The following is a 27,206-nucleotide window of genomic DNA, read 5'->3' on the forward strand; positions in this document are numbered from 1 at the left end:
TGTTATTATCAGAAGTTACTGTAAACTTTTGAATAATGTAGTTCATCTACTTTTAGTTGTTTGTTTAAATGTTTTAATTATGTTGTTTTTGTTTGTAGAAGTGCATCGTTCTTTGATTTATTGTAAAATGAATCTGAACATTTTGATCTGTTATGATGATAAACTGAAGCAATTTCTAAATTAACCCAATTAAGTGAGTTTTAAATCGTCCTACTTAGTTTATAAGGAAATTATGAAGAGGAACAAATTAAATGATTTGAAAATGATATGTATGTAGGTGCTGACGCTGTTGGCGGTTCTAGTGTTAACGTCAATTTAAATTAAATATGTGTAATTGCAAATGCCATATATGATTTTCTTACCTGGAATTCTGCCTTTTTGAACAGACTTTTTGAGTCCTAGCTATATTGTCTGCAGTTCTAGGGTTAATATAATAATAATAATAATAATAATAATAATAATAATAATAATAATAATAATAATAATAATACATTTTATTTGTAGGCGCCTTTCATGACACCCAAGGACACTGTACAATTTGTTAAAACATTTTTTTTTTTTTAAATAAAAATAAATTAAAAAAAATTAAAAAGGAGAAAAAAAAACGCTAATAGGCAACAGAACATGATAAAAACACAAACAGGAAATCATGGAGGAGACAGTCAAGTGGACACAAATGAAACATATAATGGGGAGCACTACAGCGAGTAGGCAGATTTGAACAGGTGGGTTTTTAATTGGGATTTGAATATGGTGGTTGTGTCTGACTGTCGGATGTGCGGGGGGAGGGAGTTCCAGAGTCTGGGAGCAGTGCAGCTAAAAGCCCGAGCACCCATGGTGACGAGGCGGGGGGTGGGGACGGTCAGCAGACCAGCAGAGGAGGAGCGGAGGGATCGAGAGGGGGTGTACTCCTGAAGAAGGTCAGCCAGATAGGGGGGGCCAGGTTATTTGTAAGTGAGCAGTAGGTTTTTGAAGTTGATACGGGATTGAACAGGGAGCCAGTGGAGTTGGATGAGGATGGGGGTGATGTGTCCGGAGGCCTTGGTGCCGGTGATGATCCGGGCTGCGGAGTTCTGTATGATCTGTAGTTTATTGATGAGCTTGGTGGGTATGCCTGAGAGGATGGCGTTACAGTAGTCGATGCGGGACGTGACAAATGCATTGACCAGGACTTCAGTGTTCGATTGAGAAAGGGATGGGCGGAGTCTGGAGATGTTGCGTATGTGGAAGAAGGCAGTCCGGGTGATGTTATTTATGTGAGGTGAAAATGAGAGGAATGAATGAATCTAATATGATTGTCATCGGTCTAAATTAGATTTCAAATGATTAACTGTGTATGTAATAAAGATCATAGTGTGGGTTGAATCCATTTTCATAACCACTGTCTTTGAACTGATGCGGAAATGTGGAAACTGGGCTTATTCATCAGAATGTTGTATGACTTGACTTGACTTGACTCTCACCACAGTGACTTGGGACTTGCTTGATACTTGTAGGTCAAGACTTGAGACTTGCTCATGACTTGCACATGTAGGACTTACTCCCACCTCTGATAGTTACTACCCCAGTTGGTAAACTGTAATGGAAACGCAGCATAAAGTGAGCCTGGCCTACCAAGGCCTAACCATACCGTACTAAGCCGTGCCAGGTCCTGCAGTGGAAATGCGCCATTATATTCACGACCATATAACACTTCACTATTCCTCTTTCTTATATAGTGATCTTGGGGATCAGTCCCTAACAAACTCCTCAAGAGTTCCTCTAAACACAAGTGATTAGGAAATCAAAACATGATGTCAGGGGTATCTTCTGTTGAATATATCAATTTAAACTGTTGAATTCTAAACGTGTGGCCTTTGTAAAGTGTACAAAAAAATGTAGATAAACTTGTAGGAACTGTTACTAAATGCATACTTTTCCTTTGCCTTATAACACCCTTTTATTGTACGTCGTTACATGGAGTATGGATATTGTTAGTCGTTAGGTGAAGTTATTGCTTGTCAGGTAATTGCAACCATAAATCACCAATGGGTATGTTTTGATTGTTGTACTCCTGCAATCTGTCATGCATGTTGTTTCCCTGTGTCCTCCTTCCTGTGTGTGCCATAACAAGTCTTTAGTGTATTGTAAAGTCCAGAGGGATATTGTATGTACTGTCCTTCAGAGAGGGAGGGGGGGGGGGGGGGGGCTTCATTTGGCTTGGTTTGGTTTGTTGTTTTTCCTGAAGAAGATCCCCTCAATGGCCCAGAGCGGTGGCGTTGCCGGAGATAGTGCCACTGAGGAACTGGAAATGGGCAAACAGTGTTTGTGAAAATGGAGAGTGTGCTTTATGGAGCCAGTAGGCTAGATGCTGTGGTTGTTCGCTGTAGCACTAACCCGTGAAATAGAGTTCACCCTCCCAGAGATGGCAGCTTACCGCTCGTTCGCCGGACATGGAGTCATTCAGATGTTTACAAAGAAACGAGGTAGTCAAATTCAATAGCTATCCACACACACACACACCACACACACACACACACACACACACACACACACACACACACACACACACACACACACACACACACACACACACACACACACACACACACACACACACACACACACACACACACACACACACACACACACACACACACACACAAAAGCAGCCTCATAACCACAGAGGGACTCATTACATTATTATGTTACACTCTTTCGTCTCACCCCGTTCCTACTCCTTTTTCCATTTCAAGTGTTTAAAGCACGTGTGATCGCTGAATTATTCCAGGGGTTAATTGTGTTTGACGCCGACAACTTCACCCTCCCTCCTCATCCCCGCTCCATCCTCAAACCCCCGCCCTCTCTTTCTTTATTTTTCTCCGTCTCACTTTCAATTACCAAACTGCCACTGCCAGGTTTGTAGGAGGGAGAATAAAACACATGCAACCAGGAAAACACACACAGGGCCTTGCGTTTGACGCGAGAAGGGGCTTCATCCATTTATGCATGCCTCATTTAAGTGTTCCTATTGTATGTATCCCCTGGGAGAATGTATGCAGATGGCCTGGTGGTGGTGGAGAGTTCCACACACACATGCTCACAACACAAGCATGAATGTAGCTGATGTTTTGCTGAGGTTGGGGTCTTCTTCCTGTGCGCAGAGACATAAAGATCAGTGGCCGTAACACACAGCCAAGCATACTGCAGTATATGGCTACAATCAAGCTTTTATGTGGACCTGGTACAATAAACGAGGTCGAGGACTGAAACGGCCATTCTGCATACTATAGGTCTGCAAAGAGTAAGAGAGTCAGCCATAAAGATGGAAAGATATGTGGGACTGTGAAAATCAGCCACAGGAAATGATTTTAGAAGACAGTTACCCCAGTGCACATCATCTCTTCCTCTCCTAAAACACTTTTCTGTCTTTCTCAGAAAGGGTGTTCCGATTGTATTCTAATAGCAGGGCTGCATCAATTACACAGATGAAGTCAATTTAAAAATGTCTACATGTACCATCGCCGTTATTTCAAACATTTAAAGGTGGGGTCCTCCAACACACACACACACACACACACACACACACACACACACACACACACACACACACACACACACACACACACACACACACACGTGCACATGACCAATGAGGGCACAAGATAAGCTTGTGCACAGATGGAAGGCTGACAGGCAGGTAGGCCATCCAGTTACTTTAGCCGGGCCGGCTCAGATGATTGGTCGTGCTTTTTACAGCGCTACGGCTTCCACAGATGACATTTTGTTATGGATTTGTTGTCAAAGAACTTCAGATATTCATTGCTATCGGGATGTTAAGAGCGTTCCATGGAATATAACAACATGTGTATCTCGAGCCGGTTTCTCAAACTTACCTAGTTGACTTTTTGTTATAATATTCCATGGAATGCTTCATCCCGATAGCAATGAATATCTTAAGTGCTTTGATAAAAAATCCATAATTTGTTTTACTAATGCTAAGATAACTGTTGGCTAGAAGTACACAGCTTAATCAACCATATGTAACAGGCCATTGTCCTCTCAGCCTGAAATATCAATCACTTCAATAAATGGTAAAACAAAAAAGGAAAGGTTCTGGCTCAATTTTGGTTTAGTTAGCTTGTTAGCTTATTGCAGCTTTGCATGTTGCTTGTGGCCACCTCACGAGCTGCGCCAGGTGATGTAAACAAGAACACCTCCATAGACCAGACCGTCTCAGTTTGTAGACGGCTCAAGCCTACGGCTGCGGTGCGGTTTCTCTATAAATCCATGCTGAATTGGACCTTCTGTTTCATTCTTCTTCTTTAATGGCGACTTCCAAACAGAGTAAACGAGAATTATCACCTCCTACTGTATCACTGCAGTATTGTTCTATGTTACTTCCGTTTCATTACAATGACTTCCGTTTCATTACAATGACTTCCGTTACAGCAAGAATCCATAGGTGAAACACATGCACATTCCCTACTAAGAACCTTTCAGTAAAATGTTTTCAGTTGCGTGTGTGTGAGGTTAATTTTCAGTTGTGTGTGTGTGAGGTTAACTTTCAGTTGCGTGTGTGTGAGGTTAATTTTCAGTTGTGTGTGTGTGAGGTTAACTTTCAGTTGCGTGTGTGTGAGGTTAATTTTCAGTTGTGTGTGTGTGAGGTTAACTTTCAGTTGCGTGTGTGTGAGGTTAATTTTCAGTTGTGTGTGTGTGAGGTTAACTTTCAGTTGCGTGTGTGTGAGGTTAATTTTCAGTTGTGTGTGTGTGAGGTTAACTTTCAGTAGTATAATATGTGAGGCTTAATTTTCAGTAGTGTGTGTGTGAGGTGTTCAGTAGTGAATAGGGGTGTAACGGTTCACAGAAGTCACGGTTCGGTTCATACCTCGGTTTGGCGGTCACGGTTCGGTACGGGTTCGGTACAACAAGGAAAAGCAAAAAAAAGTCCCAAATGCATTTTATCTTTAACGGTAGTGCAAGTTTTGTTATGAAAATAAGGAACTCTAACATTTGGAATCATTAACTGTATTACACAGTTAAAAACAAACCACAAACAGTAGCACACACACTCAGATGGCCATATTATTTATATTGGCTGATGTCAAACAAAAAGGTTAAATAAGCTGAACAACTAAAAAGAATGTCTTGAAAATATTAAAATAAATAATAAGAACGTGTTTCAATAAAAGGCAATACAGAACTGTATAACATCTCCTGATGTCAAAATATAAAATAAATACAATGATAAATATAAAACAAAATAAAATCTGTAGCTTTAGGAGCAATGTCTAACATGTGTAATTAACTTGTGAGTGTGTGAGGCCATTATGCCTAAATAAAGGTACTCAAGCTTTACTCTATTTTCAAGTTTTTCTTCAAAAAGATGAGTTTGTCTACGCTGTCAGCAGTGAGGGCAGATCTGTTGGCGGTAACTATGTCACCTGCCGTCGAGACAGCACCGCTGTCGAACAACGCCGACACACCGTCCTCGTCCGATCCACAACTCGCACCCCATCATTGTTGTAGTCCACAGGGAACCCGAAATGTTCCCACACACCAAAGAAGCAGGTGGGTCTTCTAGCTCCTGTGTGTTGTGTGAACTCGCCATAGCTACTAAGTGTTCTTCTTCATGTATTGTGTTCATTTTCTTGGCTGAAGTCAAATAGTCCATTTAGCTTAGGAACCTTCCTAAAGGAGTGAAATGACCCGGAAGTCCCTCAGTGGCAGCCATGATAAGTGCCGTTCGAATTCTCTAGAATGATGAGAATGATAGGAAAGGAGTTTTCAAACTTCCTTTATCACCTCCTTTAGCTTAGGAACCACTGGACCTCCCTAACCGACAGGAGAAGCGAAAATGCTGCCCCACAATGCCTTGCAGCCGCAGCATTTGCCGTCACTCAACAGTCGGCCGTTCACGGAAACAACCGATTATGACCGAGAAATGATATCATGAAAGTTACGGTGCTTATTAAGCATTTTAAAACACAGGTGGTAAGTTGCCAAAGTGCTTTGTTTTGAACGTGCATCAGTATTATAATCAAAAAGAGAAATATGAACGTTAGTTTTCACTGAAATTATCAAATAAAGTCAACATTTCAGTCTTTACTGAGCTGTGTGGGGTTTGTTCAACTTTTAAAAGATGTTTGAATGGTGATATACGTAAGGGATAATGTGCTGCGACTTGGTCATTATGGGGAAAAGAACACCGACAGGCTGATCAGGAGCCCGACGCGAAGCGGAGGGATCTAGATCGGCATGAAGGTGTCACTCATGGCACGTAAAGCAAACTGCAAGCAGTTGAAGAAGGTGTCACTCATGGTGACGAAAAGCAAACTGCAAGCAGTTTGCTTTTCGGCCCAACTGTATACAGTTCAATCGACCGGACTTCTTTCTGAAGATGTGAGCGTCCTTAACAACGGTCAATAAGTCCTTGACAGCGGTCTGTCTGTTCGGTATTAACAACGTGTCACGTGTTCTGAATTGACCAATCAGAATCGAGTATTCAACTAAGCCATGTAATAAACAGTGATAGATGTTAAGGACTAACATTTATAATAAATACATTTGTATTGATTTTAAGATCTTTAGTTTATACAATCATACGTATTGGGATCATTTGTATTAATGTGGACCGGAGGGAGAGGGAGACGAGCATAAGTTTCACTTTCCTTTTTTATTTCAATTCCAACTTTGGTCATGAAGAATATGTTTCTCTGTTGTCCACGTTCATGAAGCAAAGCAGCAGCATCAGAGCACGGTGCAGAGTCTCTAGATGAGTTCACAGCAGTCCCTCGTTCTTATTAAACATCCATGTTGTCGTCCGCTGTATAGAAAACTGTGGTTTCCATGGTTTCCCCACATCAGCAGACGCACACAATGACGTCCGCTGGCGCATCATAAACACGTCGGATAGTGAAAGTGCATTCGGATTCTCTAAAGTACCGCAGTCTCTTCTCCTAAGTCCTTTTGAATTCTCCTATCCACTATCCCTTAACCCCGTGACGTTTCACTCAGAGGTCAAGGAATAGACGATAGGGTTAGAATTTAGGAGCTGATTTTTAAACTATCCGACTGCAGCCATAGTGTTTTGTTCTTGTTCTTCATTTGTTATTTACGGGCGGCTGGCTTTTAGGCACAATACCGCCCCCTGGATTATATATAGTGTAATACTGCCATGAGTGACAGACTTTTTTCCCAGTCGTAAAAAAAGGCGCATTCGCCGTGTGACTGTATGTGCCGAACCGTGACGTCCGAACCGTGACAGTATGGGACGAATACGGATACCGGTACACCCCTAGTAGTGAATGTGAGAGTATTTCGGTAATGTGTGTGCAATGCCAGATGTTTTCAGTAGTGTGTGTGTGAGGTAGGGCTGCTCAATTAATCATATTTTAATCGCAATTACGATTTTGTCTTGCAATGATTATGAAAACGACATAGGCTAATCAAAATAAAACGATTATTTTTATTTTTTTCAATTAATTGTTTTTTTGGTTTTTCAGTTGAATTATACTTAAAGTTCAGGGTGATCAACTGTTAAAAACATACGGTTCAAATCTTTTTTTCAATAAATGGATGTTTTCAAATTAAATGGATAATCGTTTTTAATAATCGTGATATCAATTATTGACCCAAATAATCGAGATTATGATTTTTGCCATAATCGAGCAGCCCTAGTGTGAGGTGTTCAGTAGTGAATGTGAGAGTATTTCAGTAGTGTGTGTGCAAGGCCATATATTTTCAGTAGTGTGTGTGCAAGGTTAGTTTGAATTTTGGCCTACACGGCCCCTCATAAAAACGTGCCTGTCCAATCAGAAGAGTTCTTAGGCCTTGTATGAAAAAAAAATGCAACCCTTTCCTCCATTTGAATTGGAGCCTGTCCTTTCCCACAATGGACTGCCAATGAAGGGACTTCCTGTAAAACAAGTTGAGCAAGGAGCAATGGTTGCTGGAACAAAAAATTAACCTCACCTGGCAGTGCTGCATTGGCCAATCAGATACATGCAAGTGTACACTTCTGAATACCTTTGTAACGTCGTCAACATGATATGTCTACCTTTCAGTCAGCGTGTCTATATGTTCTCTGGCAAAATGCTTAACCCCAAATATCCCCCAGTAACAAACGTGTGTGTGTGTGTGTGTGTGTGTGTGTGCGTGCGTGTGTGTGTTAGTCTCCCTGAGCAGGGGGGTAAATACTACAAAGCAGGATTTTCGCTTAGCCGGCTAACTTCAGGGAAAACTCGGGGTTTCCGGTCCTACGAAGCTGGTTCTCTTTTTAGAGAACCAGCTTCGACTGTGGTTCTCTAAAAAGAACCACAGTCGAAGCTGGTTGCAGGCTAAGAGCTCAACTCAGTGAAAGCACCGCCTGCTGACCAATCAGAGCTCAGTGTGCGGAGTTTAAAGCGATCAAGTCATATGACAGGAGAAAGGAAATACAGAAAAGCTGCCGTTGCAGGAAAGACGGCCGGCAAAAATCACCGACTGTGTGAACGTGAACATTAATAGAATATCACCTCCATCTTCAGAGCAATCTGACTATTATAACATTAGCGTTAAGAAATCTGCCACGACATAAGTAACCGGATCAGAGTACATTAAGTAGCCTACAGTCCGCGGCATATCACTTCATAATGTATCACATATCTCCTGATCTGAGTCAGCTGAGCCGTATCTGGCCGTGCAGCAATCACAGCGTCACATACTGTATGCAGAAGTATTATTTTAAGCAACACATAAGTTGACGAAACACTCGAGACAAATGTAATTAAAGTCAGATCGTGTTTTAGACGGGCAGTGATATCATAAACCTGTTAATGGACGCATTCAAACACGTGTTCTGTTCCCAGCTGTATTCACCTTGCAGGTGCAGCTCTGTGGCTTTGATCCTGATCAAGTGTTTAAGTCATGGATGTTTAAAGTTTAACTTCTTCATATGTCTAATATTAAAGTTCACTTTTCATTCAGGAAGTATGACGCTGCGCTGTCAGTATGCTTCTCCATGTTTGTGATTGGTGGAATGCTCCAGATACCACCCCTTTCATGTGAACGCGCACCTAACTAGATAGGACACGGCCGGCTTGAGCGATCCACTTGATAACCCGCGTCGTAGTACCGTTTAGCGAGAGCGCGTATGTTTTGGATTAAGCCAACCGGCTAACTCAAACACATCCAGGTTAGGTTGAACCAGGTTCGTAGTACAGGCCGCAGGTGGCACCTTGTATCACAGGTGCTGTTTACACTTGGGACGCTTTGGACATGTCCCTACCCCTTTTTCAAATGGCTGATCTTATCCCCAGTACCTTTTCAAAGTATAACTTGTTATATTATGCTATAACATGTTCTTATTAAAAAGCTTGCCCCAAGAAATGTTATCTAACAAATAAGCAGTGGCGAGCCGTGACTTCTATACCTCGGCCCTCTGACAGTTTACGCTGTTGACAAGAAGTTGTTGTTTCTACGGAAACAAGAAAAGCTTCACCGCGGGTCGAACTTGTCATAAAGTCCGCGATAATAAAACCCACCCATTTAGAGGGAAGATATGGTTGGTCAATTGTACTGTCATTTGACATTACTCTCTCGTTGAGTTACCATAGCGGGCCCTCTGTGAGTTTACACAGCAGGACCACAAATCACCTCCTACTGTATCTTCACATAACCCACAGAGACGGCTAAAGGACCCTTCACATTCAAACAGATACAGAACAGGCAGATTCGAAGGATATATTTCTTTGGAAATGTTATTTTAAATACAATTAAATCAAGTTATTTTGGTAAATCTAATGGAATGTTAAAATGTTTTTGAATATTATTTTGTAGAATATCTTAGGCCCTCAGAGAAGGCCTAGAGGGCACTGACGGCTCACCACTGCAAATAAGAAAACTTCAGAAAGGTTCATTTTCACAATGATCATGCATTGGTCAGTAACTTTAAACCTCTATAGACATAGTCTTTCTATTATTTTCAATCATCCACTCTGACCTCATAATAACCCATGTTATTACAATCCCTAAATTGTAGTAATCATTGTTGATCATTTAAAAATCTTCTTCTCCCTTTATCCCCACCACTTTTCTAAACTAATTTCTCCCTCTATGAGGGAGTGCGAATGCTGACTTCTGTATGTAAAAGTGCTTTGCGTTCACAAAGACTGGATAGCGCCATATAATGCAGTACATTTGCTATCTACCATTGGTGAAGAAGATACAATTATTGCTGCATATTGCTAAATCCTGTCTTAGTAAGCATCACACACCAGTGTGTATCTTTCTGATAAGCCTTTACATTGGTACATTCAACAGAACTTCCTGGATTGTATTTATTGTCTCACTGGTAACCTTAAAAACACAACCCCCCGCTTTGTAATACCGCAGGTCTGTTTTCGACCTGCTTACTCTGACACATTTCTGTGGACTCTATTCATTCGCAGCAGGACATTTCCAGACTACAATCTCTTCCAGTTTCAGTGTGCATACTGTCCAACAGGATAAGCGCTATTCCAAGTTTGGCATGTTTTTCAAAGTATGTTCAGCCTTTTTTAGCAATAAAACGTTTGACAGAATCAAATGGCACAAGTGCGATTGTTGCTGTTTAATCTCTTTTTCGCATCCTCCTTTTAAACTAAAGGGAGTTTTTCTGGCCGCATTTACTTTGTTTGGCTTGGTTAATGTTCCTACTCTCACATACTGTATGGACATGAAGGTTGGTTCATGACCAAAAGAACAAGATTGTGGATATTAGCATCCTAAATAGTTGTTCTCTGTATGATGGCTGGAACCTCCCTAAAGGCACCGGACACACCAAGCCGATTTTGGTCGTCGGTGGGCGTCAGGCCGACGATGAGCGTCGACACGCCCTACTCAGATTGGTGTGTCCCGCAACGTCGCGGAAACGGCAGTCGGCCAGAGGCAGTCGGCAAAAGACATCACTTTAATTGGCTGTTCAGCTAGCGAATCAGTGCATGAGAAGCGAAACGGAAGTGAAGGACCCAAACAAACTATTAAGAAGGCAAATCTGAGATTTCATTTAACTCCAGCTCTCGACACAGGTTCGGGAAAGCCCCATGAGCTTCTCGCTGTAGAGTGAAAATGGAACGCACACGCTATTTGCTATTTGTTGTTTGTTTATATAACGCAGTCTGTCTTCCGGTTGTTGCCTCTTTTGAATGCCGAATACACACTAACGCCACCTGCTGGTAAGGAGAGTTATTGCCACTCACGCATGCGCAGTTCGTACGTGCTTCTTGGCCGTCGGCTGAAGTCTTTGCGGTGTGTTCCAGTGCGACACATGGCCAAGACGCAGAGACGCGAGGTCACGCAACAGTCGGGGTCCGTCTGTGTCAGTTCTTTGGTGTCAGCTTGGTGTGTCCGGGCCTTAAGGGACAAGGTGAGAAGTTCAGTCATTGGAAGGGACTCGGAATAAAGCCGTTGCTCCTTCACGTTAAAAGGAGCCAAATAAGGGGCGGACCCAGGACCAGGTGGAGGGGTTATATCTCCATGCTGCACCTGGGAACACCTTGGAAACCCCGAGTTAGAGTTCATACGGTCAGGGAAATATGAGGTTTCGGCCTCTCTGATAAAACCGCTTCCTCCACTACCTGACTCTGAATAAGTGGTGGGAAATAGATGGTGTATAAAGTTTGCCATTGTGCTCTTGCAGCTCAGTGGCATCTTTAATTCCCTCCCCTTTAGTGTCCTCACTATGGAGAAGTACAATGACATCCCAAGGTTCTAACCGCACCTCGTCTCATCAAATGTCACTTAAGTAAGGGACAAGCCCCTGATCCCTCATTGTGGCTCTGCAGTCTAGTCTAATTTGCCATCTGGTAAACCACATGGATATACCTTGATCAGCAAGAGGACTCATTTACACCATGTTGGGAAGAGTGCCTCCGGAATATTAGCGTTCTGTTGTTGTATTTAAACCCAACGTCTCCTGGCAAATTTAAGGTAAACACGGATTGCGACAATGCAGAATTAACAAATAGCAGCATTATGGTGTCTATAAAATATTCAGAGGAGAGAATAAATGTCGGATAGGGATCCAGCATCATCCAGCAGCATGTACACATCTGAAACTAAAAAGGTCCATTACTCTGAGGGAAGAAGCTCCCAATTAAACAAGATTACATCTAAGAGATTACTGCTGGTGAGGAAGCTGGGTTTCAAATATTAACAGCTGACATCCTTTCAGCTCAGCACTTCCCATTACCCAAAGAGAAGCTTCATGCCCACCACCAACCATTAAGGATCCTTCACAGCGGTTCTTCTTTCCAAACCACAAAGCAAACAGCGATGCACCGTTCAACATTACAACTATCCATCCCTGAAAAAGAAAAGCAAATGACCTCCTCCCTTCATCCCAGAACAAAGGCTTTACGTCCTTTCCACTTTTTTACGGCTTCCTACATTTTCTTAAATCAACAAAAATGGAAATAAAGCATTGTGCTCTTTGTGATTATTTATGCATGGTTTTGTTGTTTGTGGCAGTGTGTTTGTGTTTTTCTGCGTTATTTTGGAGACTTTACAGTTAGTCGTTTCTCATTTTTACGTCCTTCCCTTCAGCAATCTCCCTCCACGTTTTGTTGGGTTTTATTAGGCTTTCTATCTCCAATACATGATGCACATGCTTGCTCTTTTTGTCACATGTTTCCTTCATTGACATTTTTTCTTTTACGATCGGTATAGTCCTATGTCTTGCCCTTTTCTTTTTCTACCTTTTTTCTGTTCCTCATCTTGCCCATACACCCTGAATGCTTGCATCTTCCTGTTTTGTCCTCTTTACTTTTACCTACGTCTTTGTTATTCAGTTAGTGCTGCTGATAGTCTCTTTGCCGCATTTCTCTTTTCCATCAGTGACCATGTGTTTAACAGGACTATCTCCATTGCGCGCTGGCATTTGGGAGACCTCATTAACATTTGCTACATGTGGTTTAGCAAAGGTGGTGCTGAGATAGGTCTGGGTACTGCAACCATTCATCTCGCCCCAACAGCAGGATCTGCAGGGCCATTGTTCACCAACCCATGCTGGCAGGACTGTTGCATATACTTTGTTGCGATGGTAGTAAATAGAGGAGTGGGTATGAGGTTTGACATGGGGGGATTTTACGATGCTAAATTCTTAACTTCAACCAACCTATAAGCTAAAGTCAGCTAATGTTTTGCATGATAACGTTTAGTAGTCTCATTTATATGCCGTTTTTAAGACCCGTAAAAGTCACAGATGTTTGTTGACCTTTTTTTGCTGTTGTTATAGAACAAACCTTAAGGCCCTGATACACCAAGCAGTCACCAGAGGGCTCGCCGACGCCAACGCCGGCTGTTGCGTCGCCGTGTTCTCCTGCGTCTTGGCCATGTGTTGCACGGGAACACACAGCAAAGACTTCAGTGCCTGAATGGCAATAACTCTCCTTACCAGCAGGCGGCGGTAGTGTGTATTCGTCATTCAAAAGAGACAACAACCGGAAGACAGAGAAGAAGAACAGACCGTGATATAAACAAACAACAAATAGCCTGTGCGTTCCATTTTCCCTCTCGTCCATCGAAAACATGTTTCTTGCGGCACTGGAGCTAGATTTGGGTTCTGCCCGCTCTGTATTAATGTCATGTTAACAGGTTATCATCATGTAGGCGTTGATAAAAGCTCATTCTAATGTTGTGTTGTGTGTGTATGAAGGTGCGAAATAAAGTTTTGCATTGCGTATCCTGCTATTTGTGTTCTTTTAAGCACACAGCGATAAGAAACAATAACAATGTGCCTACATAACTGCCAGTTGCAGCCCTAGCATTAGTATTGGTTATAGTAACAGCTACAACATTAAAATACTTCTAGGCAGATTGAGGAGGACAATGGGAGAATGAACAGAGAAACATCCATCTGAATAATAATAACTTTATTTGTATCGCACCTTTCATACAGGGGATTGCAGTTCAAAGTGCTTTACATCAGTAAGAAATAAGATATAAAATCAGTGTAAAACAAGCAGCAAGAGCAAAGCATAAAGTGGGATCAAATAATGCAGATATATTAAATATATATATATATATATATTAGGGGTGTAACGGTTCACAAACATTTCGGTTCGGTACGTACCTCGGTTTTTAGGTCACGGTTCGGTTCGGTACGTTTTCGGTACAGCAGAAAAAATTATCACAAAACATAACATATTTTTTTTTAATTATTATTAAACTGTGAATAATGTATTCACTCAAATAAATACAAAATATAATAAAATAAACATTAAGGTGCAACATTTCGATGAACTGAAATAATCTGTATTTGAACCTTACTGTACTAGTACTCACAAAACATAAACTATTAGTTTTGGGTTTTTAATTATTATTAAACTATGAATATTCACTCAAATAAATATAAAATATAATAAAATAAACATTAAGGTGCAGCTTTTCGATGAACTGAAATAATCTGTGTTTGAACTGTACTGTACTAGCACCTAAGCAGCCAGTTTGACATTATGACTTGCTTGTCATTGTATTTTCATGTTGTTTAAAGAAAGATGAACTTGTCCACATTGCTTGCTGAAAGGGCAGATCTGCTGGCACTAGCAATGTCTCCTGCTGTGGAGAACACCCTCTCGCTAGGGACAGAGGTAGCAGATACAGCCAGGTAGCGCTTTGCTAACATGGCAACATAAGGATATTTGCCGTTTGTAATAGCTTTGGCTCGGTCTGAAGTCTCTGCGAGTGGTGGAGGCTTAAATGCTAGTGGGAGTTGGGTTTGCACTTCAGTCTTTTGGTACCGGTGATATTCACGTTCGGGTGATGCCTTTTCAAATGAGTGTGCAAGTTTGATGTATTGCCAGCCGCGTAAGTTGAACAATGCCGACAAACAGACTTGGTTCGGTCCACCTGTCTTTGCCCGTCATCCTTGTACGTAACTGCGAAACCAAAATGTTCCCAAACCGGAGACTTCAATGATGCTGGAGGATTTTCGAGCTCAACTTTATCTGCGTTCGCCATTTCGACAGTTCCTCAAATTACTGACTACATATGAACGCATCCCTCTGACCAGCTCGTCCAATGAAATGACTTGCTCGCTCTATGACGCGTTGAACACAATGGGAGCAAATTACTCTGAATGCTGCGACGCAGCACCTGAGATTACTTCCAAGAAGTTGTTCACGTTCTCAATTTTTTACGTTTAACGTTATATTCGTTCGGTACACTTCGGTACACTTCGGTACACACGTGTACACACTTGTACCGAACCGAAGGGCCCATACCGAATAATTTCGGTATGGGTACGTGTACCGTTACACCCCTAATATATATATATATATACACATATATATATATATATATATTTACAGTTGCAAGAATGTGAACCCTTTGGAATGACCTGGATTTCTGCATAAATTGGTCATAAAATGTGTTCTGATCTTCATCTAAGTCACAACAATAGACAAACACAGTCTGCTTAAACTAATACCACACAAACAATTATATGTTTCATGTTTTTATTGAACACACCATGTAAACATTCACAGTGCAGGGTGGACAAAGTATGTGAACCCCTAGGCTAAAGACTTCTTCAAGAGCTAATTGGAGTCAGGAGTCAGCCCACCTGGAGTCCAATCAATGAGACGAGATTGGAGGTGTTGGTTGAAGCTGCCCTGCCCTATAGAAAATACACCACTTTTGAATTTGCTATTCTTAAGAAGCATTGCCAGATGTGAACCATGCCTCGCTCAGAAGAGCTCTCAGAAGACCTACGATTAAGAATTGTTGACTTGCATAAATCTGGAAAGGGTTCTAAAAGTATCTCTGAAAGCCTTGATGGTCATCAGTCCACGTATATATATATATATATATATAAATATAGACAAATTGTCTATAAATGGAGAACGTTCAGCACTGTTGCTACTCTCCCTAGGAGTAGCCGTCCTGTAAAGATGACTGCAAGAGCACAGCGCAGAATGCTCAATGAGGTGAAGAAGAGTCCTAGAGTGTCAGCTGGAGACTTAAAGAAATCTCTGGCACATGCTAACATCTCTGTTGAGGAATCTACGATACGTAAAACACTGAACAAGAATAGAGTTCATGGGAGGACACCACGCAGGAAGCCACTGCTGTCCAGAAAAAACATTGCTGCACGTTTGAAGTTTGCAAAAGAGCACCTGGATGTTCCACAGCACTACTGGCAACATATTCTGTGGACAGATGAAACCAAAGCTGAGTTGTTTGGAAGGAACACGACGCTATGTGTGGAGAATCCAAAGGGTTCACATACTTTTTCTTGCAACTGAAGGCCACCTTGTTTATGGTTTGATTCAGTTTTAGTAGAATATAAAATACATGAATGAATGATGAAATGAGCACAAAGTGCAGACATACTATAATTATATTGAGGTACTTGAGACTAATCCTGCAACTGTATAGCTCTGCTCCACAACAGTTAGAGAATGAAGAAACCATCACGTATGAAAGGCTACATGTGAATAGAGGGGCAGAAAAATGGCTTGCACATTTACATTTCAATCTTGAACAATGAACAGCGGTAGACAGTATCTCATTTAGTATCATCATCCTGCGCTTCGCCGGAGGCCTTCGAGTGCTGAGTGTGCTTGGCCTCTCTCCGAGCGGTGCCGGTGTGGTGCTGGTCGAGGTTTCACTGCTGGTGCCACCGGGGGGTGATTCTGCAGCCACCGGACGTTCCTTACATTTTTTTAAATAAATTCACAGTTAGTTGGATTTAATACCATGGCTTCTTAAAACTGTTTACTAAGCATTCATAACAAAACAATATCAATCAATCAATCAATCAATCAATCAATCAATCAATCAATCAATGTTTATTTATATAGCCCAATATCACAAATGTTACATTTGTCTCAGTGGTCTTCACAGTGTGTACAGAATATCAGTATGACAATACGACACCCTCTGTCCTCAGACCCTCTGTCCTTAGACCCTCTGTCCTCAGACCCTCTGTCCTCAGACCCTCACATCGTACAAGGAAAAACTTCCGAAGAAAACCCACAGTTTAAAGGGAAAAATGGGAGAAACCTCAGGGAGAGCAACAGGTACAGACAGAGAGAAGGAAGAAGTAAGATGTCCCCCGACAAACTAAGCCTATATCAGCAAAACTAGGGGCTGAATCTAATCAGCCCTAACTATAAGCTTTATCAAAAAGGAAGGTCTTAAGCGCACTCTTAAAAACGGATAGGGTGTCTGCCGCCCGAACACAAACTGGAAGCTGATTCCACAAATGTGGAGCTTGATAAGAAAAGGCTCTGGCTCCCATTGCACTTTTAGAGACTCTAGGAACAACCAACAACCCTGCATTCTTGGAACGCAATGCCCTAGTAGGACATAATGAGTTCTTTAAGGTAAGATGGCGCCTGCCCATTAAGGGCTTTGTAGGCGAGAAGAAGAATTTTAAATTCTATCCTGTGTTCTATAGGGAGCCAGTGTAAGGCAGCCAGAACAGGAGTAATGTGGTCCCTTTTCCTAACTCTGGTTAGTACACGAGCCGCAGCATTTTGAATCAGCTGAAGCGACTTGATTGACTTCTTGGTACTCCCTGATAATAAGGAGTTACAATAATCCAGCCTCGAAGTAACAAATGCATGGACTAGTTTCTCTGCATCGTTTTGAGGCAAGATATGCCTGATTTTTGCAATGTTACGTAGATGGAAGTAGGCGGTCCTTGAAATTGATTTGATGTGGGCGTTAAAGGATAAATCCTGATCAAATATAACACCAAGATTCCTTACAGTCTCACTGGAGGCCAAATTAATGCCATCCATAGCCCATCCATGGCCCCTGAAAGGTAACTCCTGTTTCCCAAGGAAAATCACACAGTGGATCAGACGTTTCAAAATATCCCGATTTTTGTTCACCTTTTCGTTGTGAATGATCGTTTCTCTACGTCTCTGTTCGTCCAGCTGTAGATCAATCCTTGTGTCTCCAAAAGTCTTCATGGTGACCGTTGCCTTAAGATGCCCTGCTGTGTTTTGGTGTTTTTGTGCAGCCTTGGTTAAACAGCTCAGATTGTCGTAGCCTTTCCAATTCCATGCCCCCTTTTCGGTCCCAAAAAGCAAGCCTTTTGTGACTAACTGAGCCCGTAAGCCACGGGTATCTTTCCCAGTTGCTAGCCTGGAAATGGCGAACATAGCCTTTAGCAACTTGATTCAGCTCCAGATTTTCAGGCGTTGGGCGCCCTTTTTTTACAATGTCCGTCTTTTCAGTGAATTGTCGTCTTGAAAAAGGAACAGACAATAATTCCGCAACAACATCTTCTTCACCTGTTGCCATGTCAACGTTAAACTGAATAAAACAGAAAATGAATTATTACGATATACAATAGTATATCCTGTGTCTCGCACCTGTCAGAACTAACGGGCCTTCTAGCATACCCTGCACCGTGGGAAACTCCGAAAGAACACGCCCATTGGCTACAAATCAATATATGATTGGTTGATCAAACTGTCAATCAGAGTGTTCGCTCTCATTCAGTTCAACGACCAGGGCCTTCTATCAAGGATACAGAATACCCACAGACGCAGAAACAGATCTGATTGGTTGCATTTCTTTATTACATTTTATTAAATTGTATTTATATAATTAAATCGATAAATGTCTTTTTTTTTATCTGAGTTATCAGGGTATTCTCTGAATACCTTGAAGGCCCTGACGGTTCGCCACTGCGGTCACATGACTTGACGTCACCTCTGCCAAGCTAAAGGCAGCTAATGTCCAAGGTGATGACATTTAGTAGTTTAAAACTGCCGTTTTTAAGACTTTTAGAAGCCTCAGGTATTCACCAAGATATTTTCTGTCTTAGAACAAAACGTGATAAACTCCTAAGTTTGTGTATACAACAGACGTTATTATGGGATTCTAACCAAAAACATATTCAAAAGAACATTGAGTTTGAGACAAGGGAGCCATGATAAAATACTGAACTAATTTCCAGGTTTTATAACTCGTACCTGCACTACTCTTTGACGGTCACATGACTTCATGTCGCCACTGCTAAACTGAAAGTGGCTAATGTTTGCGGTTATGACGTTTAACAGTCTAATTTAGCAACTTGTTAGCAATGCCGTTTTTTAAAAGTGGGGTATTTACTGACTGATATGTCATATTTTATGTCGAGCTTGTGTTAACAGCAGACCTTATTGCGTGAACCAAAAACTCATTCCAAACAACATTGACTTTGAGACAAGGGCGCCCTGATGTGCTAACATGCTCACTAATGTCTGGGATTAGGACTCATTAATGCACACTACAAGGACAGTGATAAAACAAATCCTACATTTTAAATGTTTTACAAGGTAGAGGTTTGTTAATGTGTGATTTAAATGTTATGCTGATTACCAGGTGGAGCACACAGGTTGATTACATGTGAACGATGTACATACAGCTTCTTTTCACTCAAAATATCCCTTTCTCCATTGTTTTAGACTCAACCGCTGTCAGTCAGTCACAGGTGAACCATAACATCCACACCTCAAACATTCACTGCTGCAGGTGCATGTCCTGTTTTAGTTAGAAATGCTTCATTTAAATATGTGTCCTGAAGCAAAGCCAGTTTTCAGGACAATTGAATTTAGTCCTTTTTTTACGAGAAAAATGAGTGCTTTACATGTTCCATTAACAACGTTTTATGAACATGTAATCTGTCATCTATCAGTGCACTGCAGAGATCTTCTTCTGTAATCAACCTCTGGCAAAATCATCATCTACCATATCGGAGACATTTGTGTGTAACAGGAGCATCACACACGAGTTAAACATAGAATTACATATGGTCAAATAAACATAAACTGTCAATATATACATACCAACAGTAGAAATAGAAATATATGTACAGAGTATCTATAAACTACTTAACACTAGAACCGCCAACGGGTAAATTTTACCCGCAGCTGTTTTTTTTTATTGTATGTAACTTTTTTTCAATAAAATATTAAAGTCTCCCAGTCCGTGACTTTTCCTGAAAGTGTGTTATGTAACACCCTGTGTTGTTAAAAATGGTCAATATGAAGTCAGATTGAAAAAATCGCCAAAAAAATGGATATGTATACCTATTTCCGCCAGCGGGTAATATTTACCTCATAGAAATGCAGCGCTCCTCGCGCTATTGATTTTGCGATCAAAATGATCAAAATACTACGGAGGGAAGATATTTTCATTTGGAGGGGAAGCTCGCGAGTGTGTGTATGTGTATACGTGTGTGTGTTTGTGTATTTTTGCGTTTGTGTGTATTGTGTTTGTTTCCCAGAGAAAACCCTCACGAGAAACACCGGCTGTTGTTGTGCCTGCTGCTGCCTGCTGTCAAGTTACTCCGCTCTCCGCTTGTAATTATGCCGAAGCTTCAAAGTTATATTTATCATCTGAATTTGTCGAAACAAGTTTAATATTCTGAAAGCCAAGACTTTGTTTAATTTAAATCAGATGAAAACAAACTGTAACGGACCCTGCCGTGTTATCTATGATTACTTTACTCTTACGTTCATAATTTCAGCCGGAGGGAGGGGGGGCGGCGCTGCGGCGCTGCTGGAAGAGCAGATTGCGAGTGAGAGGTGCTTGTCTTCGTCCCTTTACAAGCTTCAAAAATGTATTTATCGTGTGATTTTGGAAATAAAAGTTTCATATTCTGAAAGCCAAGACTTTGTTTGTTTAAAATCAAACAAAACACCTGAACCCTGAAAAAAATAGTTGTTTACGTAAATCCACGTTTATTCTGAAATGAGCCGTTGCGACTTCCGACTGATTTTGATAGAGCGGGTCACATGATATGAAAAACTGAGAGTCCACAGATTATATTGGTATACATGTCATCCCTGTGCGATCAAAACTCACCGTTCTGTATGGTACATTGTACCTTGGAAATCAATAGCGGGTAAACTTTACCCGTTGGCGGATATAGGTATACAGCGACCTCTGGCGGTTCTAGTGTTAAAAACAAAAAATACACTGAATAAGTTTACTGTAATAGTCCAACTTCTAAAACAACATATTTAATACATAGAATGCAGTACATACATCATACACATTGTTGTATTCATATTAAAAAGTACGTCCAGGAAAGATATCAAACAAGACAAATACATTGCACACATGATACATGAGTATTGATCATGTATTACTTAATGCACAGAAACCTTGTATCTGAAGTACCCGTGTTTTACGTGTCACCAACAACATGACAAGTTCCTTACAGTGCAGCATTCATAACCAAACAGAACGCATGATATCTGTCGTATTAGAAATGAGCGACATGTATGTTTAATAGCGGTTTAAAACGTGTCACACACAACCACAGCCAGTACACATGGCAGTGAGGAGAGGAGGTCATTTCTTTACTCCTTGGTCCACTTTCCTGGGAAGCAGGATCAATTTCCTCTTTGGCTGTCGTGCCTCTCCTCTTTCCCCTTTAGAACACACACACACACACACACGCACGCACGCACGCACACACACACACACACACACACCAACAGCCACTTCAAACTGCTTCATTCTTTCTCATCTGTGAATTTCTCTCCCCACTTCTGTCCCTCCTCCCTCTCTTCTACCTCTTTTTCATCTCCTTAACCCCTCCTCACTTTCTTTCTACACCTTTTCTTATCTCTTACTCTCTATGTATCTCACCATTTCCCCACCGCCCATTCACTCATCATTTGATAATTGTTCATACATGTGGTGACCACCCATTTACCACCCCTCTCTACAACATCCCATCTTCCCTCCTCATTCCTCTCTGCCTCCTTCCCTCCATCTCTTATTCTCCGGCTCAGTGGGATGGGACACAGGAGGCTGCTATAATTTGATTGGAGGTATTAACGTTGATTTGATTAAGGGTGGGCCAAATGACTGCTGCTTAATGGAATCAGTCCCAGTCACCTGCCAGGGGCCCCTCGTCGAGGGGCTCAGCTCTGACAAGCGCACGGATACCAAAGAATACACACCGCAGATTCATTAATTTTTTTTCAAAGAAAACATTTACTTTGAGCCCATATGCTATTTCAAAAGTAGTTGATCAGAAAAAGGGGCGACGCTGTGACTTGGGAGTAATGGAATACATGTAACTAGGATACGTGGATACATAAAAAGGTAACTGGTAACCATGGTAATTCTCCAACAGTTACATAACAAATATGTTATCAGGGCTGCAGTATAGCTCTCTTGGTAGAGCTGGAAACCCAAACACTGGGGCTCGGTCCAAATGTGGACCCAACCAGAGTCCAATCCGGCCCGGGACAATTTGCCCTTTGAACTCTGTCTCTTCAATAAAGGCATTGGTGGCCCCTAACTAATCTAAATAGATAACAAATGTAATATGATTACTGTAAAATCAAAAAATGATGGGGATAATTAGCAGGATTACAATGTTACTTTTGGAATAAAGTACAGTATATTACAAAGCACAAGCTTATATGCTGTATTACATCACTTAACGATTCTCGAAACACCAAGTAAATAGAGTCTCAATAAAACCACAACTCATCTTCTAGTTCACGATCCTGGCCTTTAGTTCAAAGAATGTTTTCACGGGGTTCAAATTTCGCCATCGATTCGTTTTTCAAATCAGAATCACAATTAAAAAGGAAATAAGATGTGCCTTTCAGCTGTTGATATGTCATTATCCAAGATGTCTACATCCGACTGCATAATGATAGATGATTTAATAATACATTATTTAACTTGCTTCCCACTGATTGTTGAAGTGAAAATATAATTGTTGTATTTATCTTTCCTGTATTTATCTCCTTTTGTAAATTATACTAATTTGTAGTCAGTATTTGAAATAGATAGGCGTGCTGCCAGAATTCTCTTTTTGGTTTAAATGTACGCTCCCTGTATGTTTCTTTCTATATATATATATATATATATATAGAATATATCTATATATATATATATATTTCCTTTTTTTAATACAGTAGACACCTGGTTTATTGAACACAAATACTTGCTTATAGTTTATGCACTAAAACAGCATGTGTGTATTAAGGTAATCCAATTGGTGAAAAGTATTCAGGTTACTTTTTTATTGTGATACTTAGATAAGGTTAACATTTTTAATGATAGGAAATATTTGTAACAGAATATCTTTTGAAGTTACCCTCCCAACCCTGGACATCACTTCCTGTGTGAGAGTGCCTGCAGTTAATGACCTCCACACTATATGACTCACCTGTTATGTATCCTCCTGTGATTCATTAGAGGCTCCTTATTAGTTAACTAGTTACGCCTCTTTTGACCTCACTAGTTAACTAGTTGGGCTCAACATGTCTACACGTTAACTAGTGAACCTTTTGCCCTTTACTAGTTAACTAGTGAGATACGTTTAAATTCAACTAGTGAACTAGTGAGGCTTAAAATGTTCACTAGTAGTACTAGTGGATCCCAAGTGCTCACTAGTCACACTAGTTGCACAGAATGCTAATGAGGAGGAGGGGACAGAACGCATCGAGGTCTCCTATTGGCCCTAAGCTATAGAGCGCCACCCAGCCCAAATAGTTTCTTTAAGAGCTTAAATACACTGTGTTTTAAAATACAGTCATATGACCATATTTACAAAAATATAAAACAAATGTATTTTTGTAATTATGATCATATGACTGTATATCAAATTAGGTAAGAACATTGAAGACTTTGTTCAAATTAGAAAGTTGCCTTCTAGGACTGCAGACAGGAATATAGATCCTCTTTCAAACATGTTATTAAGCTGCAATTTGAAAGGTGCTTGGATTAGAATAGCACTGTGATAACAGAGGGACATTATTGATGTCTTTCTATCGAAAGAGGAAGTAACCCTCTTCGGATCACAGCTTTGAGAGATCGCCGTGACTTCCGTAAATATTAGTCTAAGGCAAAATATGGAGAGGTTGTTTATCATACGGATCTATCGTTACCCTGGTTTTAAGATCAGCTGCCGTCTGATATCAAGGATATGGAATAAATACTCAAATGGCTTGCCATAGCTGACAGCTAATGACCTTTTTGCTATTATTTGCTGAATCAACCCATAATGCAATTCTGTGTCGAAGGAATACAACTGTGGGACTATTTCTTGTAAACCTCCCTTGAGCCTTGCATCCAAAACAAGACTTTTAGTTTAGATCACTTAATTTTCTGCATTAGTAGACACACAAATAGAGATATACAAATGTGGTCCTCAGCTAATATTTATGAAGCTGTTATTAAAAATATTATGATCTTCCAGAAAAAAAAAGTATTCACAAAGTACCCAGTAAACCACACCTGGAGTAACTAGTTAGTCTTAACATTAAAACATTGGTGTATATTAGATACTGAGTCAATAATACTATATTGGGTATGTAGTGTGTGTGTGTGTGTGTGTGTGTGTGTGTGTGTGTGTGTGTGTGTGTGTGTGTGTGTGTGTGTGTGTGTGTGTGTGTGTGTGTGTGTGTGTGTGTGTGTGTGTGTGTGTGTGTGTGTGTGTGTGTGTGTGTGTGTGTGTGTGTGTGTGTGTGTGTGTGTGTGTGATTTCATGTGAGTGGCAGCCCCTGCACTGTAAGTGGAGTGAGGCCACGATATGAGTTCCCTTTAATAACGAAAGCCACTGTCATTCTGAATGTGCCATCACAAATAATCAGAGGCAAGACCGCTTGAACTTCAATCCAGACGACTGCAGGCCCGTTACCCCCCCGCAGCATCGCTCAGCAGTCTCAGGGTGTGTCTTGTGATCTAAGTGAGAAGACAACACATGAAATAACACATTACTGATTGAGACTAAGATATCCTTTACTTAAAACAAATGGTATTCCTCTAGAATTGTTACTTTGGCAACTATTAGACTTTCTTTTAATGAAAGCAAAATGCACACATTTGAATCTTCTAAAATGTTCTTAAGTATAAACCACGTTTAATCAGCCTTTGTTTTTTCTTTTGGCTCCAGCTATAATCCTTTTAAAGTGTTTAGGTTTGATTTATAAACTGTTGCATCGGCCCGGTGGTCGTTTGGAACACTACGACCCAGCGCTGCAGAACATGTCAGCATATCTGTTTATTAATGAAGGCATTGTTTGTTTGCAACACTGCAAGCATTTACAGCTTACTATGTTTTCTTTGTTATATTGTAAACATATCTTTGAGCTGTTGACTTTAAATAAGTCCTATATCTGCAGCACACACATCGTGACCTGTGTTCCCATGGTGATGGCATTCACACGAATCAGCGGTGTCACACATCAGACTTTTTAACTTGTGAATCTCTCATCTCTCCCTGGGTTGTGTTTCAAACAGCCCCTGTGTGTGTGTGTGTGTGTGTGTGTGTGTGTGTGTGTGTGTGTGTGTGTGTGTGTGTGTGTGTGTGTGTGTGTGTTAAAGTGTGTGTGTTAAAGTGTGTGTGTGATGGCTAACCTCTTCCTCTTTGTTCTCTGCTTGTCCAACAGGGCAGCACGAAAGTCCCTTCTCTCCAACAAGTTGGCTGTACATGGAGACCCCCAGTTGGGCAGGTCAGTGTGTGTGTGTGTGTGTGTGTGTGTGTGTGTGTGTGTGTGTGTGTGTGTGTGTGTGTGTATATCTATGTGCCCCTTTCATTTTGCTGCATACAAACACAAGACATCTGCACGCTCTCACATCCAGCGGGTTTACTGATACACGTGCTCAGACATCGAGAGCACAGCTTCCCAGGTGTGTGTGTGTGTGTGTGTGTGTGTGTGTGTGTGTGTGTGTGTGTGTGTGTGTGTGTGTGTGTGTGTGTGTTGTGTGTGTGTGTGTGTGTGTGTGTGTGTGTGTGTGTGTGTGTGTGTGTGTGTGAGTGAGAGTGTGTGCACAGAGGGAGAATGTGCTGACTGCAGTGCTTTGGTTCTGGGCATGCCCATTAGAAGTGGCTATAAATCCTGAGCGCAGTGCTCTCACTGTGTCAGCAGTCCAGCCAATGAATGGATATTAAACGCCACAAAAAAGCCTCTTTAATTCTGCCTGCCTATACCGCGCCGCTGCACACTCTCTCTATCTATCTATCTATCTATCTCTCTATCTCTCTATCTCTATCTCTCTCTATCTATCTATCTCTATCTCTCTCTATCTATCTCTCTCTCTCTATCTCTCTATCTCTATCTCTCTCTATCTATCTCTCTCTCTCTATATCTATCTATCTATCTATCTCTCTCTATATATCTATCTATCTATTTATCTCTCTCTCTCTATCTCTCTCTCTGTCTATCTATCTATCTATCTATCTATCTATCTCTCGCTCTCTCTCTCTATCTATCTATCTCTCTCTCTCTATCTATCTATCTCTCTATCTCTCTCTCTATGTATCTTTCTTCTCATGTTGTCTCTCTTACTCCTTCCTCTCAACCTCTTCCTCTGTGATAATGAATTTAAAAAGCAAAGGGTTCTTGAGTCCAGCCAGGTCTGTTGAGGTGAAAACATCCCGAGTTAAAAGGCTGCTATCTATTATTTAGAGCTAGTATGGATGACATCTTATTTACAGCTGGTCCTATTGGATGTGCGTGCTTCCTCACACGACCATGGGATAGGAGAGGTGAGAGAAAGGAATGATACAAGGTTGATAAAAAGGAGGAGGGATGAGAACATGTTGCTCTTTTTACTGCACCTCTCTGCCACTTCACATGTTGATATATTGCACATTTTCTGATTCATATTATTATTGTACTTACATTTTTGTATATTTAAATTTCTTGGAACATTTCTTTGCAATTTTTTACATTTTAAAATAGATTTAAAGAGGCCCTGTTCTGCTGATGTTCAGGTGTATATCTTTTTTTTTTTTTTTTTTTAAATTTATTCTACTAAAATCATACAAAAACAAAAACGTATAATTCATACACACAAATGAACAAAATTAGTAGAAGCGGGAGGGCTGAAGCATAGCTTATGGGGAGTAGCCCTCCCGTGCATCATCATTAGCATCAATATAGTAATGGCACATATTTCGTCAAAAACGTATAGAAATTAAGGAGTACAAAAAAATAAAGAAAATTAACGAAAACTGGAAAAAAAAATAAAAAAATAAAATAACAGTTAGGGCAAGAAAAAAGTAAATGCATATATAAGCAACACTGGGAATATCAAATACTTGTTAGCTGGAGTAATCTGCAAATATAATTGTTTTTACTTTAGCTTTGAATTTTTGATGACTAGTAATACTTGAAAGGTCTGAGTGAAGTCCATTCCACGTTCTAACTCCGATTCTGGATCAGCTGTGTGATTTGATGGTTGTTCTACAGGGCTTGCTATACAACCAGTTAGGATGCCTGGTT

The 27,206-nt window shown here is 40.9% G+C and overlaps 1 protein-coding gene across 4 annotated transcripts in view; it reads left to right on the plus strand.

The window, feature by feature from the left end:
- rbfox3a (RNA binding fox-1 homolog 3a) overlaps positions 1–27,206 on the plus strand; it is a 960,486-nt gene that overhangs the window by 548,839 nt on the left and 384,441 nt on the right. For all 4 annotated transcript variants that reach the window (XM_034107791.2, XM_034107794.2, XM_034107792.2 and 1 more), the window contains exon 4: positions 25,368–25,430. In XM_034107791.2, coding sequence (XP_033963682.1) covers positions 25,409–25,430 — 22 coding nt within the window. In that variant the 5' untranslated portion in view covers positions 25,368–25,408. The remainder of the gene's footprint in view (positions 1–25,367; positions 25,431–27,206) is intronic.

Source organism: Pseudochaenichthys georgianus, chromosome 19 (assembly GCF_902827115.2).
Source record: "Pseudochaenichthys georgianus chromosome 19, fPseGeo1.2, whole genome shotgun sequence".
NCBI classification, from domain to species: Eukaryota; Metazoa; Chordata; class Actinopteri; order Perciformes; family Channichthyidae; genus Pseudochaenichthys; species Pseudochaenichthys georgianus.